General features: G+C 41.8%; 1 protein-coding gene across 4 annotated transcripts in view; it reads left to right on the top strand.

The window, feature by feature from the left end:
• Positions 1-488: 488 nt before the first annotated feature.
• Positions 489-19,601, top strand: part of LOC111860241 (casein kinase I-like) — a 31,876-nt gene continuing 12,763 nt past the window's right edge. Inside the window, exons 1-3 of one of the 4 annotated variants that reach the window (XM_023843730.2) lie at positions 489-625; positions 9,224-10,079; positions 18,779-18,848. In XM_023843730.2, coding sequence (XP_023699498.1) covers positions 9,846-10,079; positions 18,779-18,848 — 304 coding nt within the window. In that variant the 5' untranslated portion in view covers positions 489-625; positions 9,224-9,845. Of the gene's footprint in view, positions 626-658; positions 856-914; positions 1,667-9,223; positions 10,080-18,778; positions 18,849-19,601 lie in introns of those variants that run through there. The other 3 variants (XM_023843729.2, XM_023843732.2, XM_023843731.2) reach the window with 3 other exon arrangements.

Below are 19,601 nucleotides of genomic sequence, written 5' to 3'. Positions count from 1 at the left end.
TATAAAATCGTTAGTTAGGTTTTACTTTTTAATTATTTGTGGGAACCGGATACATTTTATTATACCATGCTTATAATTGCAGAAGTATCATTACACAAAATACCAAATTGTTAGGACATTTTGCGTAGGAATAATGGACTCTGTAACTTCTCAAATATACATAGACATGGTCAGATCTACGGCTTACACCATGTCTCGGACTGACAGTGCATGCGACCCAAATGCTTAAGCTGTGAATTAAATGAAAACTAATAATACCAGTCGTGTGCACAGTTGACTACCGGCGCATTATCTTATTAGTTTTCGATTTATTAAACAGCTCTGTCGTCTCCTACGATTAAACTAAGCAATATCATAATGTAGTTTAAAGTCTTTATTCGTTGTAGCTTTCGTTCATTTGACTACTCAGAATACTTGCATGGAAAAAGCTATTAAGCTCAGCCATATCGATCCTGAGTCGGGATGAACGAAGTAGCGTGCTGCATTCGCCTCTGACTACGGCAATAGCGTTGCAATCCGCCAAATCCGAATTCCTTGGGTATCGCTACGTCAGATACGCAAGGAAGCGCCGGTTATCCTGCTGGAAGCGTCGCGCTAACGCTGCGCACTACGTCCCCCAAAGGCGGTAAGGGCCCTTTTCCCTCCGACTACTTATTCTCAAAACCGGTTACGGCAGTTTTGCATCGTAACGACAGCGTTGGGATTTCAGTGGAACGTTGAGCGGTCGCCTGTGGACTGGCGGAGCTTAGAGACAACAGCAAGGCAGAGCGAGGGAGAGGGATATGCAATCGCGAAAAATTGCACCGAATACCGTCAAAATGGGGGGTTTCCTGCTGTAAACTTGCACTTGAACAGGTAGAGTTCCCCCCCTTTAACGGCCGGCGGCGCGCTCGACGGTGTTTGTCCGTTAGATCGACTGAAAGGCAAATTAAATGGATCTCGCTGTTAAGGATTAAGGAGTTGCCCAGTTGATATTACTGTTGTATTGAAAACAAACGCAGCTTAAGGAGGCACAGGCGGTCATTTTCGGTCGTTTTCCAAACGCAAACGGACGTGTGCGATATCTTTTGCAGCGCGGCTGGTAGTTAAATGACTGCCGGGCTGAGTGTGGTACATTTGCGATACTGTAGCCATGTCCTGTTTAAACTTGTTCCGGCAGCAGTGGCTCAATAGGCCACATAAGCTTCTCTAGTTGCCTGCTGGCTGGCTAGCTAGCTAACGAGCTAGCGGCTAAAATAGTTTTATATAAATGGTGGGGGGTCCAAAGCAAAGGTCCATCGACCGCAGGACGGGATACCGAGTAAGCCGCGTTTAGCAGGCTTGCAGTTTTATGCCAGACAGGGCTGGTAACGTCTGAAGTTTAGCAACCCGCTAGTTAGCTGTGTGCTTTTCGTTTTATTTACAGCGTATTTTATTTACGGGTTTCATCCAGGTTGGTTATGTGTGATGATCTAGTACCGATTAGCTGCTTTGAAATTAGGTGTGGGGGGGGTCATCTTGAAAATATGTTGCCTTCAGGAACTCGGATAACGCAACTTGCCGTAAATATAGAGATCTAAGGCTACCTATAACAATAAGTAGATTGTGGGCCACTTCCAAAAGTTACCCGGCTGCCAAGTGCTGAGGACGTTTCAGCTGTGTGCCTTTTTTTAGTAATGGGCGCAAGGTAATGTTTTTGAAATGATTCAGTGTATTGGAATAGGTAAATGACTTTGTTCGACTGTGTGTTAAAGATCATTGGACAACTTTTTAGAGAAATGTGACGAGTGTCTTAGTGTGGGAGTGGAAAATATTTTTTATTTAACGTTTATACAATATTTCTAACCCTCACTTAAAATGCAAAATGTTAATTGCTTTTATTGAGGTCAGTGGAACTGATATTTGTTCAGTCGTTTTTCATATATTATTAGCAATTGTTTTAGTCTTTCAGTTAATAAAATGAATTAAACTAAGAAAATTTGAGAATCATTATGTAGAATGTTACTGTCCAGTTCATGTGGTAAAAATGCCATGTACAAACAATTAACTGTGATCATATGCACCTGTATTCCCTAAAAGCTGCAGCATGTCTCTCTGTTCTTTATGCTCTTACTCTTTTCAGGCTTATAAATGGAATATTTCAAGCATTGGGTGGCATTTGTCAGAGTAATGTATCGTTACCATAGACTGCATTCAGTGACTTTGTCCTGGGGTCATTTGTATTATTACTAATGAGAGCAACATTAACCCACATGGAATCCTTCATGCAAACAATGAAATTTACATGGTGCATTTCGCGCTTGAGAGGGATTGATGATTCTCCACAGAGGTGCAGATTATTCAAGTCATGTTGATTAGAGAAGACCTGCACTAATATGGAAATAGCAATGAACGGGGGAGGCTGTGAATCGTTGGTTGTACACTGACACTGCTGTTGAAACACCACTCTTTCGGCAGTGGTTATAGTGCAGAGTGTGTATTAAGCTGGATGTAATTGCTTGTAAAGGTCAACTCAGTTTCCTTTAAATAGAGGTAATATCATGTATTTAATTACAATAATCAATTTGCCTTACCTAGCATTAACTCCACATGGCAAATGTGCATCTGTTTAATGCCTAATTTTAATTGAACAAAATATCAAGGTGTGTTAAAATTAATACAAGTTTACTAGACTCCTTTAAAGTGTGCAGTCAGCAACTGAAATGGGAAGAAATGAAAATGACTCTGTATATGTGTATTTCAAGCTGATATGGTTTGATGAATGAACAAATAGGTACTCAGTAGATAAAACATAGCTATAAATTAAGCTATTATAACTGCAGAATTAAGAAGCTGCTTATGTGACAGTTTTTTATTTTTTCAGCGTTTATTTAAAAACTTCTAATGTTCAGAGCTTATAAAAGCATATATGCTTTTTTCCTAAAATGATGATAAATTATTGCCTTTTCATGTTCTCCTAACTGGGTGTTTTTGTGCTCCATTTTTCTGCAGGTCATGCCCTTAATTTTTTTAGAGAGAAGCTCATCAGGGGTTACAGCTGTAATCCTTGAGAGCTGGAGAGTATCTTCATACTGTATCCCGTTTTATTTTTGGACGTATTATAGTCGTTTCGCTGTGTTTCAGTGTTAATGGAACTTTTATACATTAAGCTCTGCAAGTCTGTGTGTTTCAGAGTAGGATTCATTTTGATTGTTTTGTGTTTGTATACTTGTAATTATGCATGTGCTGGACTTGCAGATAGTTTTTATGTGTTTATGATTTTTTTTATCCATTTTTACACTAAAGTATACTGGGGAATTATAGATTTTGTACCTTTCTCAGACACTACAGCATAGTCATTCTTGTTCTGAAGTGGTTATCATGTTTCAGTCCACATTCTTAGCCCACAAGCTGTCTGTGGTCTCCCTTTCTAATCTCATATTCCTTTTGTGTTGGCTCAGTTTTTCTTCTGGCTTATTCAGAATTATTTTCTATTTTACAAAACTCATATTAATATATGACAGTATTTGTGCTGACACAAATTACTGCAAACGTAGGGATTTTTATGGCGCTTTTTGTTGCTACTGCGAGCCGCTTTCATTTGTATGGCCTTTTTTTAAAAATGTAAAACTCGTTCATTGCCAAATATTAATCTACTGTAAAATGCTCTTAGTTACCCATTTTCCTAGCTTTGTAAAACATGTAAATGGACATGGATTTATATAGAACTAGGCTTTAAAGCACCGTGAAAAGTGCTTCATATCAATGATTACTGATTGTTTCTTCTAATTATTTAAAATCATGTGATACTAGTGGCCCTGGTCTGTCCGATTGATGAAGTCTCTGCTGTCACTAGATCAGTCACCATGATAAATCCTTTTGGCGTATCTCTCGCCATGTATGGTTACCCCCTTCCCATTGTAATAGCCATTAACCAGCCGTAATGGCAAGGATCTCAGTGTGAGCATTTCAGATTCTGGTCAGTCTTATCGTGCCCATCCATCTTCCAACCTCTTAGCCTGGACAAGATTGTAGAGCCAGGAACCTTCATGTAAAGCATATTCAGCAAGGGAGGGCTGCACCCTGAGAGGGGTGTCAGGCCGTAAACACATTTGATGGGAAACTTAGTCATGCCAGTTTTATCTAAATGTCCATCTTTGTTCTGCTGAGGGGGGAGTGTAAGCAGGAAATCCTTGTGACATACACTGGTTAGGATTCGAATCCTCAGTGCTAAATGTTAGAGGCGACAAAGCTGCCCTCTTGAGCCACGGTCACCCTTAGCTGTGTCTGGTATTAGAAAGTTTACATCTGTGGAATAAATTTCTGAAGATGATTTAAATTCTGAAGTCTAATATTAGTAATTCATAATGTTTATATGTTTGCATATTTTCTATATTTACCTGTGTACCTGAAAGAGGAGGCCGTAGAATAATAAGTTAGAAACAAGAATAATTCAAAATAATGTAAAGCAAGAGTAGCATTGGGACATTGCATTTGGATTTTAAAGAAATATTTGATTGGAATTTGCGTGTTTTCAATATTGTTGTATGGTAATTCCAGTTGAGAGAGTCCTGCTGAAATGAAACTTTGAAAAGAAAGGTTGGTCTAAAGTGTGAATTGGAGAACTTGTGGAAGGATGAGCTTCTAGGTGCCAGTAACACATGAGGGTACACACACTCCCACTTCCAAAACCCTTAATAGCTTTGCCACCCTGAGGATTCCTGCACTGTATCGTTTTATCCAAGAATAGATCATCTCAGATCTCCTGCCAGGCTGATGTCACTACCAGGTTTTCCGAAGATGACAATATAGACGATAAAAGGTGGGAAGGTAGTTGAATTAAGGAAAATGTTTTGTTCACTTTAGACATTGTAATGATAAATGTACTTCATAAGGTACTTGTGTAACCCATCGGCTCAACGTTACTTTGATTGTCATCTTGTGTCACTTTTAAACCCGAACTACATGTAATAAGTCTTGTTCTGAAATACTGGGAAATACTTGAAGTTGACTCTTCAATGGCCAAATTTCACATGGTTACTAAGCTTCAGTCAGAGATGCGTTTACCAGTTTAAATGTGTTTTCTAGTAGTTTTCTGGGTCTGTACTCTGAAAGAATCAGGACAGTCAGGGAGATGGGATATGGAATATGGGGTAATCTCAGGGTTTAGCTAATCTCACTGTTCATCATAAACTAGATTTATCATTAAGCTTAATATCCATAAAATGCGGCCATGGTATTTAATTTTTTTTGAATGGTAATGAATGCACTCGTTCCTCCAGGTGCTCTGGCCCCCCCCCCCCCCCCCAGTCCAAAATCACGCTGAGGTTAATTAGGGTTGCCAAATTGCCTATAGGTGACTGGTGTGTGACTGTGCCCTGCTATGGGTTGGCGCCCCATCCTGGGTGGTTCTCTCACTTGCGCCTGTAGCCTCCAGGATAGGCTCTGGACCCCCCCCGCGACCCTGAACAGGACTAGCGGTTACAGAAGATGGATGGATGAAAGCACTCACATTTTATTGTTCCATATTGGTTTAATGTTTAATTTGGCCCATTCTAAGTGTAATGCAGGAAATGTCAGATGAAGCTCTAACAGCAAAATTCATATGCCAACCAAGTTTTTTGCCTTGCAGATTTGTGTGTTTGTTACTAAGACACAAGTGTGTCATGTCAAATGTCACCACTGTACGATGTGAAGAACCAGAGGTTCAGGATCTTTATGTAATCAGTTTATTGAGTGTATGTGTCATGTGTAGTGCAGAGTAGTGGAATGAAAATAAATATAGGCTTTTTTTTTGTGTTTTGTTAGCCCACTTTAAGTTTCGCAAGGTTAAGTTAAGCTGGAACACAGAACTTATTTTGTAGTTGTAGAAAAGGCACATTTGTACTGGTATTGATTTATTTATTTTTTCCTCCCCAAGAAAATAGTATCAGTATTAATTATACTCAGGTTAGGAGTGCTCATGTAGAAGACGGTGCTTGTTGAGCAGACTCCAGCATAATACAGACCTCTTGGTATGTCCTCTGAAAACAGAAACGGCCTTAGACTGTAGGAGTGTGCACCTCCACGTTTGCCCAGACCTTCCCTCTTGTATTTTTAGCGGCAGCACTCAAGAACACTGAGATAATGCTTCCTGGAATGGTGATTGCTGCAGTCCTGGCCTGCCTTTCTTTTCCTTGGTAGCTCTCAATCAAGCCCTTTTTTTCTGCTGTATTTTGGGCAGTGGTGGAGCAGAAGCAGACTGTGTTTTTTAAAGCTTATCTTCCCTTCTGCAAGGGGAATAAAGAATGAAAATAATGCGTCTTTTATAAGTGTTATTTGCTTTACATAACTAACCTGTTTTAAACCTGTTAGTTTTGCCTGGATAGTCAGCCTGAGTCACAACTACAAACAAAATGAATGAAACTTCCTTTTAAATTAAAGGTTAAGAGTAATTGTTTCCTTTGCAAAACTATTGAATTACTTTTCAAATAATACATTATTAATAATAAATGTGGTGTTTCTGCCTTGGTTGTGAAATTAGATATAATGAGGATTACCAAGAACTCATTTAGTGCATTTATATTGGTATATAAGGGGCATCTTTGGGGTAGTGCAGTGTCAGTTTAGATAGACTGAACTAAGGAGATTACAAAATGTTACTTGCTAATTCTCGAATTAGTCTGCTAAATTTCACCTAGAATTACACGTCAAATCTTATTACCTCCTGTTGAAAAGGCTGCTTAACAAGACAATGCTGAGTATCAATATGCTTTTTTACAGCTCATACTAAGTTTGCAGGCTGGTGCAATGAAGAATTATTGTAGTGTTGCTCATGAAGTATAAATTGAAGGATGAATTCAATCTAAAAGTTGTATGTATGGTAATACGTTTTGTGTATATGCTCAGAATCAGAGCGATGAACATGAAACGTTGTTAATTTCAGATAAATAGCTTGTTCAAACAAGTCTGTTAGGGATCCCAAAGCTTGGGCATTTCAGGTGTAATACCTGCTTCTGAAGCATGTGTAATAAGCGGTTTCTGTCATCTTCCTTCAGATGCTGGTGTCATACCTTGATTTTGGCTGCATTTCTCTTCTGGTAGCTCGTGTTTAAGTGCTGGCAACAGCCAGGACTGGGAGTGGACAGCAGCTGACCTGCAGACATCTTGTCCTGCTGCTGTTCTCCTGAGCTCTGCTAATGCTGACGTCGCTGCTTGCGCTGGGTTCGGCTGCATGGTGTCTTGTAGCAAAACTTGCTGTTTCGTCAGAATTTCTCCCGTCTCATTCAGTGTCCCACAGAGCAGTTGAGTGTATTTGCATGGCTTACACCTTCTCTGCATAGATTACTGTAAACGTGCTGAGTTCACCCCAGAACATAGGTTTTTAGTACCGCTGTATCAATACTGCAACTAATCGTTAAATAGTGATTGTTGGTCACATTTTTTCATTGATTTTGAACCTTTGCGTCACTTTTATTAATTTATTGCAGTATCTCTCATTGCTGGCAGGGTCAAATGTCTTGTTTTACAAACATTTTTTTCCAGCCTTTTCTAATTAAAAATATGCTGTTTATGTAGCCTAAGTGGATTGCAATGCGAAAATGCCGTGAAATATTTACCTCTGAAATGTTAAAAGTTCAAGGCTCAAGTTTCATTCTCCTGCCGTTGTAAAACCAGTAACATGCACTTCGTATGCAGAAAGAAATGCATAGTTTATGCAGCTGGGAGTTGAAGTGTGCAACAGCTTCATTCAGGATACGGACTCATACTGCCTTTTTAAAATTTTAGTAGGTCCAATATTGGAGTGTTAAGTGTATAATGGTAATATTGTGATACATTGTATCGTGATTAGTACTGTATCATGGGGAATTTGATGATATGCAGTCATAGTATAGATAGTATATTGGCTATCTATTACTTCAGCTAGCCTGCATGGTTTTAGAAATAAATAGTATGTTGATTCTAGTAGGCCTAAAGTTTCATCTTCCTTTGTGCCTTTGATTTGTTTTCTTGTCAGTCTCATGTAAAAATATCAGCATTAAAGCAATGTCCAATGAATAAGAACACTGAGGATTAGCATCAGTAAATTTAGCCTTGTCTATCAATCCTGTAGGGCAGGGGTTGGCAGTCTTATCCGCAACGGGCCAGCGTGCTCCTATTGAGGAACTGCTAGAGCTTCAGTAGGAGCTGTTTGAAATGTATACGGTATTTACTTATGCCAGGGATCTGCTTTATATATTCTATAGAATTATTAGCCTCATTTCCAACTCACAAAAGTTTTTCAGTTGTATATTTGTCTGTAGAAAAGCAGAATAGAGGGAACCTACTGAGACCAGGCCAGTCCACCTGGTACATTAACTGTCCATGAAAGAAAAAAAAAATATATATATAAAAATATGTATTTCTCTTATTTGTAAAGGATTGCCCCTGAGTATTTATCAGAAACTCTCGAAATGTCAGCCTGTTTGTTTTTGTTTGTTCAAGCAGTGAAATTTCTAACTCCTTATCATGGTCAGTAGTGGGGGCTACCTTAAAATGGCAAGAATTAAACTCTTGTGCACCACCTAGTATTGTATTAAATTAAAATCAGTTGACACACTCATTTCTATTTCTCATTTGCTGCAACTCTGTCAGACGTTTAGGTGTTTCCTGCATTTTTGGAGCTTTGCTGTTTGTCTAAAGCAGCTGATGTGTTTTGTAAAAGAGGAAAATCTTGGTATGTTGTCTTCTAAGATTGGGTGGAGTTGGTTTAGGACCAGTTGTGAGCCGTTCGGTCAGAATTAAATTTGAATGAATTTAATGAGGAGTAAATGGTTTATTTGTGAGTCCTTAGAACTTTAATATTCAAGTTAAATTGATTGGTCATAATGAGAGAATCTGATAGGTGATTGGAAGGTGCACAGGGGCGTGATCTGCAATCTTTACATGGCAGTCATGCCAAATGTCACAGAATCTCAGCACTCGCAGATTTTAGCTTGTCTGTGCAATGGATAAGTATTTAGTTGCCTTGTTTTTTTTTTTTGTGTAAATGAGTTTCCGTTTGGGTGCCTGATGGGGTAGTGAAGAGAAACATTCCAATGTACCTGAACTTTGTGGTGAAATAAAGGATTTATCATTCATCATCAAATGCTGAAGGATTGAAGAGTTCTGGCCCCATAGCGCCCCCGGCTGGGAACACACCTTAAAATTGGATTTTGTTTCTGATCTTCTGGTCAACTGCAGTTCCTCAGCAAGGACAGCCAAGTTGATAATTGCTGTTTTTTTTCTCGTTTTCTGTTTCTTCCAGATATTTGGGAATAACGGCGTCCTGGGACGGTCCCGCCCCTCGGCTGCACGTCGTCATCGTCTTTGTCACCTTTGTCACGGGCGCTGCCTTGTTACAATGAGAGATGTCCGTCAGAGACTGAGCAGCCGGACGCCATGATGGAAGAGGCAGCATGTCACCTGCCAACGCTGTGGATCCACTAGCTGGCAGCTTGGGCGTGTGAGTGTGTGTGAGTGTGTGTGTGTGTGTGCGTGTGTGAGTGCGTGGATGTATGTGGCTCTGTGGCTGCCCAGGGCATGCCTGCACACACACGGACGTAACCTGCCTGCTTCGGCGGGAGTCATGTTTCTCTGAACCGGAAACCTGGGAATTGCAGGAACGACGGGAGAAGGAAGAACCTCCTTTGTAGGAGGGAGGAGAATAGGAGGCGATTTGTCAAGAAGTTCCTGGTGCTCCTGCAACTGTCGCCGCAGGATTTTAAAACATTTTAAAACTACGACTACATGTGTATGCATGTCTGAGAGACCTCCTCTGTCTCATCCAGTACACCCTCCCTCTGCCTCAGTGGCCCGTTAGTTGATTCGGCAGCTCTGGTTTGCCTGGCAGCAGCGTAACCGTGGAGAAGCCTGGGTATCACAAGCTTATGGATTTTGATAAGAGAGGAGGGAAGGGAGAGGCAGAGGAAGGGAAGAGGATGTCCAAGACGGGCGGTGGCGGGAGCAGGACTGCGCATGGGGGCCGGAGTGCAGGGGCCAACTCTGGGGTGCTCATGGTCGGCCCCAACTTTCGTGTGGGGAAAAAGATCGGCTGCGGCAACTTTGGGGAGCTGCGCTTGGGGAAGAACCTCTACACCAACGAATACGTGGCCATCAAACTGGTAAGGCTAGCCGGAGGTCAGAGGTCACCGTGGCCCTGTCCCCTTGCACGTGGTCTCAAACTCCTTTTAGAACCAGGTTTCTGAGATTTCTTTGCCATGAAATATTTTTGGTATGTGCCAAGCAGGTTTTGACCTTGATTCTATGTGCCCCTTTTTCTGGGGTCTCTGGGTGCCTTAGTTGGTTACCCCCCCCCCCCCCCCCACATATGTGTCCCCTCCTACGCAGAAACCCATAAGCACTTACTCCCATGAACACTCCATGTGAATCACACTCCATTCTCATTTGTTCCTGGTGGGAATGAAAGTTCTTCGCTGGTTTAAAAAAAAAAAAAATTGCACTGCTTCACTTTTTCAGGTCGGTGTTAAACAGGTAAGGATTCACCACACATGTTGGTCAGGGAAAGGGCGATCTCAGGTGTGTGTCTGCGCCGTATGAACAGTCGGGCCTGCGTTCAGTGTTTGAGTTGCAAGAGGGGGACGGTGGACGCCTGGCAGTTCAGGGAACAGTTCAGGGAACAGATGCTTCCCGGTTCGCTCTGTAGAATGTTTCTGCTGGGTGAGATGTGTGACATGGCGCTTCTGCAACGGCTAACTGTTCTTGTTGGTCAGAGTCTCCCTTCTCGAACCTTCAGTTTCTTGTTGGCAGTGGTGGGGCATCTTGGTACACTGCTGATTCTTGTTTCCTCTGAAATAACTGATTCAGCCTTGGAAATGCCTGTTAAGCGGATCTATGTTGCAAATATAAATTTGTACAGAGTTGAAGATCACAGGAGGGGAGTGTGGAATTAATTTTGTGTGTAAGTCTAAATGTGTTTACTGCTGATCTAAGATCACTACATGGGCTGTTATGTAATTGCAAATGACATTCAGTGGTTGAACAGATGTTGGAAGTTTTAGAAGTTTATTCTAATGTGTGCAATGATTTTCTTTGTGTGTCTATCCATTTCTGCCACGGTTTTATTTTGCAGCTAGTGGTACAGAATAATAAAGCTTGCAGGAAGTTGAATCAGTGTCCCTAATACAGCACCAGGCTTCCTCTGTGAGAAGCTAAGCATCGGTGTTGTCATGTGGTACCATACCATCGTCATTGAATCTGTCCATTTACACTACCGGTGAAAGTGTTAGAGCACATCAGTTTTTCTAGTTTTATGGAAATTAATTCAGGTTTAATATCAATGTTCAGTGAAACCAAAGCTTAGAACAAATAAGCAATAAGAAACCATTGTTTACAAAATTGTTTAAATCCCTCAAAGTAACCACCTTTTGGTGATAGCCAGATGCATGTGGTATTTTTTCTGGAAGGGAAATCATGTACCCAGAAAGTTCTCCCTGACTCCTGCAGAAGTTCCCGTGACTGTTGCACTTGTAGGTTACTTTGCCTTCACCTTCCTGTCCTGTTCATCCCAAACCAGCTGGGGACTGTGCTGGCCTCTCCATGTTTTTATGAATACTTTTCTCCTGATGTACTTGTGACACAGCCTGGAGCTTTGCAAGGCATTGTACTGGTTCATCCGGTATAATGATTTTAATTTCCTGTACGGTATCAATTTTTCATGTACCTTCATACCATAACATAGCTGAAAAAAAACAACTAACGCTTCAATAGGCTGCAAATTATGTAATAATGTTTGCTGCTAGGCGTGCTATGGATGGCTGTGCAGACTGTATTGTGCCGAGTCCCCTGTTATTTTCACCTACCCTTCTCACTAACAGTTATAACTTTATAATGCAACAATGCTCCATGTGACACTTGTTTTATTGTTGTTTTCAGAGTTCACAACTGTTTTCAAGGTGGTGTTTGTATTGTGTTTCAGCTGCAGGCTATTTGCATAACCAATAGATCAAGAAAGTGTTTCAAGTCCCACCCCAAAGTTCCAAAGTACCCCAGCTGGTTTGGCACTTTTAGTACTGGAACTTTTGGTACTGGTCCTCGAGCGGAAGTACCGTACTTGGTGCAGTGGGAAAAGCGCCCAAAATGCTATCGGTAAAGCAAAATCCCTGATATGAACAATTTGAGGGAAGGATGGAGCGGGAGATCGACAGGTGGATCGGTGCGGCATCAGCAGTGATGCGGGCGCTGCATCGGACTGTCATGGTGAAGAAGGAGCTGAGCCAAAAGGCGAAGCTCTCGGTTTACCAGTCGATCTACGTTCCTGCCCTCACCTATGGTCATGAGCTGTGGGTAGTTGCCGAAAGAACGAGATCGCGAGTACAAGCGTCCGAAATGGGTTTCCTCCACAGGGTAGCTGGGCTCTCCCTTAGAGAGAGGGTGAGGAGCTCGGTCATTCGGGAGGGACTCAGAGTAGAGCCGCTGCTCCTCCGCATCGAGAGGAGCCAGATGAGGTGGCTCGGGCATCTGCTTAGGATGCCTCCTGGACGCCTCCCTGGTGAGGTGTTCTGGGCATGTCCCACTGGGAGGAGGCCCCGGGGAAGACCCAGGACACGCTGGAGGGACTATGTCTCTCGGCTGGCCTGGGAACGCCTCGGGATTCCCCCAGAGGAGCTGCATGAAGTGGCCGGGGAGAGGGAAGTCTGGGTTTCCCTGCTGAGACTGCTGCCCCCGCGACCCGACCTCGGATTAGCGGGAGATGATGGATGGATGGATGGATGGATGAACAATTTATCGTGGTAATTATTAGTGGTGCAACGGATCAAAAAAACTCAGTTCGTATCGGATCATGGTTTTACGCCACGTTTCGGATCAATTTTCGGATCAGCAAAAAAGGAAAAAATTTAACTCCTCATTCATGGAAGTATTTTTTGACCATTAAAAAACATTCAACTCAACTCATTCCACGCAATTATATAAAAAATTAAGGTGCAATATAGGGCATGATAATTATTTCCTTTAATGTGGACACAATCAAAAACATGCAATCTAAGTTATCATTGCTTTTTACTTTGAACATGGAGGATGAAATAAAAACTAGCTTATGTCCACATCATCAAAAAAGAAAGAAAGCAAAGCAGACGTGAGCTTATAACAGCTATAAACACCCCAATAGCTTTTGTAATAGCTTTAGCCCGGTCGGATTGGGCAGCAAAGGGCTGCTTAAATGCCGCGGATATCAGTGGTTGTTGCGCAGCCCTTGTCTTAGCTCCTGTCACACCAAGGTGATGTCATTTCAAATGAGCGGCCGTGCCCGACGTGGTGCCAGTCTCATACGGCTTCCTCGTGCCACACTGTCGACAAACTGTGGTGGTTTTATCCACCACCCTTTTCTCCAATATATTTAACGGGGATGCTCCCACACATGAGATTTAAGTGATGCTGGAGGTTTCTCGAGCTCCTCTGCCCCACCACTTGGACCGGTACCGCTGGCCATGACTGTCGCTTTACAGACTGACCATGCGCACCATACAGCGGAACTTTTTTGTTTTTCGAATCTTCGGATCACGTGCGTGCTGAACCGTGGAGAGGGATCGGTGTGGATCATGGATCAACAATGATCCGTTGCACCACTAGTAATTATTAAAATCATGCATTTTGCCACCAAACTAAATATATGCTTATCAATGAAATGTAGTGCTGTCTGACTAAATGTACATTATTATTGTTATAAAACATGTCAGTGAAACCATTATCAAGTACACAGTTATAATCAATAAAACATGACAAACAATTTTAAAATAAATAAAAACACCCATTTTATTGATGTAAACACTTACTGCCACCGTACGGGTGAACTTGGGAGGAAAAAATACCATGAAATACTATAAAATGTTTTAGTCGTACTGGCCAACACTTCCTGGATGCCTGACTTGGGTCATTGTCTTGCTGCAGGATGAACCCCTGACCAGCTTCACACAGACCAGAGGGTATTGCAAGGTGTGGCACAATGCTGCCGTGACCCTGTTTGTTCAGAATGCCCGTCACTCTGTGTAAATCACCAACTCTGCCTCCAGTGAAGAGCCCCAGACCATCACACTTCCTCCTCCGTGTTTGATGTTAGTTTCACACACTGAGGAACCATACAAACACCCTGTGAGATGAGTCAAAGATTTCAAATTTGATTAATCAACTTTCTTACTGTCTTCAGTAGTCCACTGGCAGTGGTTCACGGTCCACGCAAGCCTTTTTCCTCATTAACAACGGCTTTCTGTCACTTGACCTGTCAAACCTGCATTTTGAAGTCTTCTCTCCACAGCTGAAAGTGGGACTGGCTTACTTTGATCACTGTTAAGCTGTGGTTGAAGCTGTAGTCCTGTGAGGCATCTACCACGCAAGCTGGTGACTCAGAAACTTGTCTTCTGATCGTGTTGTGACTTTGGCTCTGCCAGATCTCTTCCTATCCGAAAATTCTCCAGTTACCATTGTCATCAGACGCTTGGATTTTCTTTGCAGTTTCTAAATGAAAGCCCTACATATGTTGTTCTGTCTCATTTTATTTAATTGCCATTATCAGAATATACTGCTTCCTGCAGTGTGGTATAGTTCAAGCAAAACTTCAGAATTTGTAGTAACAGTCTTACAGAAATTCCATAATACTTGACAGAAGGTTTCTAAGCTCTCAACAGAAGTTGGGACATCTGGGCAAATCGTTTGATTCAATTTCCAAACTTGCAAGGCTTAATTTACCGTAATAACTGGAGAAACTGATCTAAAATGTGTACAATAGTATTTCATCCAAAACATCTGGGGAAAATGCATAAAAACCTGCACGCAACAGGGGCACCCTCCGGACATCGCACCGCGCCACACGTGTGCCCACATCAGCCTCGCATCACTTAGGCATGGAGTACGCAAGGGACTTGATCACACACCACATTCATTCTCCATTCTGACTCCCAACTCCTCGAACACCTGTGTTGAGTTAAGATATATCCCCTTGCCTGTTCTCCTGTGCATTTACGATTGTCTCTCTGCTTCAACCTTTAAAACCCCATAAATTTACTGTGGATTTAACAGGTGAAAATAGTTATGAATCCACCTTTTTACCTGGATTTGTCTGTTCAGTCTATCCCTAATATTTGTACAGTTACATGCATGTGTCATTATAGCACTTTTTTTTTTTAAGCCCCCTAAAATTTATAAAGGTTCAAAACAGCTACAAAATTGTGCATTCTCATATGAACCTTTCCCCCATCGATGTCTTAACCCTAGTTCTGGTGGTATTTGGTTCATTTTCTGCAATTTGTCATTTGTTAGGCTCTTCACCCTCGTGTGTGTGTGTGTGTGTGTGTGTGTGTGTGTGTGCGCGCGCATAGAATATAGACACACAGACACACAATTTTTTTTTGTGAAGTTTGGGTGGCCAGTAGTTGCATCAGATCAGTTCACTGTCTGATTGCAGATGTCTGCTGCGTTACAAGCACCCTGACTGGGAGACGAGTTCTGCTTCTGCTTCAGACGACCAACTTATGGTTTGCATACGACTTCACACAGTGAGAGAGTGTGTGTGTGTGTGTTTTCTTTTAATAAAAAAAAAACTTAATTTCTTGCTTTCGTCTGGAAATGTCTATTGCAGTTTCTTAGGTTCTGGACAGTAGTAACTGCAGCTTCCATGTATTATGAAGTAATTTTTTCTACTTTTGTGCCTGTTTGTAATTGGGTGAAATCATCTGGCCTGTACTGTCAGTGTGACAATTAAGTGATGAGTGAATTGACTTTATAGAGTAATCGCATCTCCTAAAACCAGGGCAAGGTTTAATCAGCGGGGAGACAAGTGAAGAGTCGTCATGGTGTGTTTAGGATTGGTCTTAATGGATACTTTGGTCAGCTCTTAGATGAGAACAGGACAAATCTCTTCACAAGTGAATACAGGCAGTTTATCATGGGGGGGGGGGGAATGTTTCCATCTTTAGTTCTGTCCAGTCATTAATACATAATTTTTTGAAGGTATTACTAAACCAGCAAAAGCATATGTGAATAGCCTTTGGAAGGCGATCTCATTATCTGTAAGACCTACAGATAGGCTGAAGTGCTGCAGTGAAAAGCTGAACTGCCGTCACACAAATGAGCTCCTCCTCCACATTCATACAGTGCAGGACTCATGGTCCCCAGTGTCCTTCAGAGCTGTGGGTGTGACTGCTTTGTGTTACAGCAGTCAGTCGCTCCACCTGGGCCTGAACTTCAGACCTGAGTTGGGGACACTGTGGAAATCACCCAACGGCTGATTTCCCTGTTTGATGTCTCCCCTAAACATTTCTGTTCCTAAAACATGCCAGTTGCCCTATTCTCTTCAATGGGTTCTGTGTGGTATGTTGCCTGCAGTACCTGTTTGTACAGAGTTATTTTTGTATCAGTGGAAACTGTTAGATACACGCTTTTGATGTTGGGTGATCTAGCTGCCGGGGAATTGTGTCAAAGTAAGTGAGCAGAATGAATACATGCATAGATATACTGCAATCTTTATACATTTTCAGGCCAGTTTTGTGACTTGTCGGCCTCATGCCACTTTTATACTGAGACCTTCACAGTTCCAGATCTAGAACCATAGAACCCATTCTCCCGCTCTGATAGACAGAACATGTCTCGAAAGATAGAAAGAGGCCGACCTTTTTAATGACTGCATCAGAATCTTTAGATCCATCTTAGATATACTTTTAAAAATGGCTTAATAGCTTAAGATAAACATGGTTAGGAAATGCATGTATATTTTAGAGGTGGTTTTATTTGGTTTTGTCATAGTAATGAAAATGTATTAAATGTATATGAATGACCTCCTAGCATATCTGAGGGGAAAAAAACCTTTTGATAACCCTGAAAGCTCAAACTGAATGCTTAGAAGCTAAAATGATTAAAAAGAGTAATATTGTTAGGGGTACAGTAATATGATGATTTGAGTTGGTTTGATCTGTGATGGACTAATCGTATTTAGCCATTGTCTTTTGGTCTCAAATTGCAAAGGAATCATTTATAAAACCATCTTCATACAACTGTTAGTGTGCCAAAGGGCGACCGTCCTGGTCCGTGCTTTAAGCATGATTAAAAAAAAAAAGCTGAAAATCGCTATTGCTGTTGAGTTAATGAAATGATATTTGATATGATGATGATGGAGAATAGCATGAAATAATAAAAGGTTAAGGCTCTCACACTCTCCCCCTGCAGTTTTTATGTTGGTGATGCTTCACATTGTAAATGTGTGACTCTTACCAGACAGGTGACCCGAATCTCAGTGGCACATGAAGCCTTCGCTGTCAGCCGGGGCACCAGAGGCCTGTCATTGTCACCATTTTCCAGAAACTTAATAAAGTCAGCAGTAGGTGTTGTAGTTAGTGTGGTAGATAATTAAAAATAATGTATATTATGCACATCTGCTCATCCCCATCTGCATGCTTACCTTATACAATCTACAAAGATATTAATGTGGTTATTGATTTTAGTGGATTATTTTTGCTATTATTTACATATGCAACTTTTCCTAAATTTTTCAACAACACAATGCTTGTAAGAATTTATATATCTGCATGCGAGGGGGTGTTTTTCATGGTTGCCCTGTTTAGAATAGTGTCTGTGTAATATTTTGTGATCTTGCTTCTGATTGCCCCCCTCGCTGATAATGTGGGTTACTGATCTGCTGTGGAAATGTCAGACGGGGCAGCTTTGAAGCACCTTTGGAATTTTTGAAATGGTTTTGTCTTTGTGGTGTGATATTTAGAGAATGCTTTGCACTGTAGTTAAAAATTGATACAATTTATCTATTAAAATGCAATATGGGGACATCGTCAGCGGTGTGACTGGGAAATGGGTGCAAGTAAATTGTTGGGTATAAGTAAAATTGAAATGTTGGTACTGAAAATCATGCCCCCCCACCTTGTTTGGGAAAATTTAATTGATCTTGTACTTTTTTTTTTAGAATTTATGTTTTGAACTGGCCGCTGGCTCCCGCTGGGATTTGGTTGGAGTTTAAGCATTTAAAGCTTCAATAAGCTATGGTATCCCCCCCCCCCCCCCCAAATGAAAGCATTTTAGAATGTCGTTTCAGGCCATCTGCCTTCATGTGTTATTTATTTGAACGCGTCCTCCAGTGCATCGCTCACACGCCGCTGAGGTCGAAGTGGGTTTCATTTCCTGTGTACCCCTACTGTCCTGAGCTCTGTACCCAAACAAGAAAAGTGACAAAGTATGTGGGAGGTGACGTGTGGGATGTCACGTCAGGTTAATCACCCCTGCAGGTCAGGGCGCAGCCAGTGCTGCTCGCCCCACGTAGCAATTACAGGGAAGCGGCTTTCCCAGGCTTGACGCTCGGCACAGCTCATGCTCAAGAAGTTCATCTAGGCATCAGCATGAGAAGCATTTCAAAGCGGCCCGGTCAGTTAAAATAGGTTTGGCAGCTGGCTAATTTGGCATCGTGCAATAATTGCGGTTGTTCATTTCACAAATTGCATCATTTGCAAATCTTTCGCCCATTAATATATTTTGTCTCATCTGTAACAGGATTTGTATGCAGGTGCCTTTGGTCTAACCCTCTACTTTGGCAAATGACTGATTATGATATTATGATCTGCATTAGTGGAAATAGATGTTTCCATCCTCTAGTCACAAGATGCTACTTTGAGATTTACTGATGTTAAAGAAAATTTTGGTGGGTTAAAAAAATGTCTGCTTGGTTATAGTATTTAATGGTTTATCAACACTTATAATTCAGGGTCAGTGCTGAAATAAGCCTTATGGCATTTTTCTACGTGCACTCCAGTCCAGCATTATGATCTCCATTTCTTTATTGCTCACTCTCTCGTATGTTCTTACTTTTCAGGAACCGATAAAGTCCAGGGCTCCTCAGCTACATTTGGAATATCGATTTTATAAACAGCTGGGAAATTCAGGTAAGAAAAAAGCTGCCTGAGCTTGGGTTAATGTTTGATCCTGCAGGAAAGGTTACGGAGGCCTCATTTCTGTCCTTGTTTTCATAATGCAGTGTCCCGCCATCTTGTTCCTGTATCACTGGGAGGTGGGATGAGGTCATATTTGTTACTGTTAACATGAGCCAGCTTGCTGACTTACCTCTGAATAGTCGGGCTTGTTGTGCGTTCTGACACCTTCTCTTCCATTCCTCAGAACATGGGGTCCTAAATTACCTGTCCCTCCCCGACCCCGTGCCTCTGCAGCCATCCCACGGAATGAATTACACTCTTGCTTGTGCGGGAGTGAGGGCTCCCCTCAGCTTAAAAATAGCCTTTCTCCGTGTCTCCCTGTCACTGCTGAATCTCCTTGGATGTGTCCTCCACAGTTCTGAGGACATTCCAGTGTGGAATGAGCAGTCCACTCTTTTAGAGCCCACAGAGATGTTTGCGTCTCTGCTTGGATGGATTTGTCTTATTGTCATGTTAGTGTCTGTTAACTTATTTGCCTTTTCCAGGACTTATTTAGTTTGTTGATATCAGACTGCTCGTAAGTGTGCTCTGGGCAGTTAAATTCTGAATCTGCTTGTGGTTACATGCTTGTTATGCATTGATAGGGGAAGAATCGAACTCTGCTTTGAATATACACATAATCACTGTACACCGGTAATGTCCAGTTAGTGTTTATCATGATTGAATTATTTGTACTTATGTTGGAAATGCTGTAATTTGGGTTTG

The sequence above is a fragment of the Paramormyrops kingsleyae genome, chromosome 15, assembly GCF_048594095.1.
Source record: "Paramormyrops kingsleyae isolate MSU_618 chromosome 15, PKINGS_0.4, whole genome shotgun sequence".
Classification (NCBI taxonomy): Eukaryota; Metazoa; Chordata; class Actinopteri; order Osteoglossiformes; family Mormyridae; genus Paramormyrops; species Paramormyrops kingsleyae.
The sequence above is the reverse complement of the archived record's forward strand: the minus strand, read 5'-3'. Positions and strand labels throughout refer to the sequence as shown.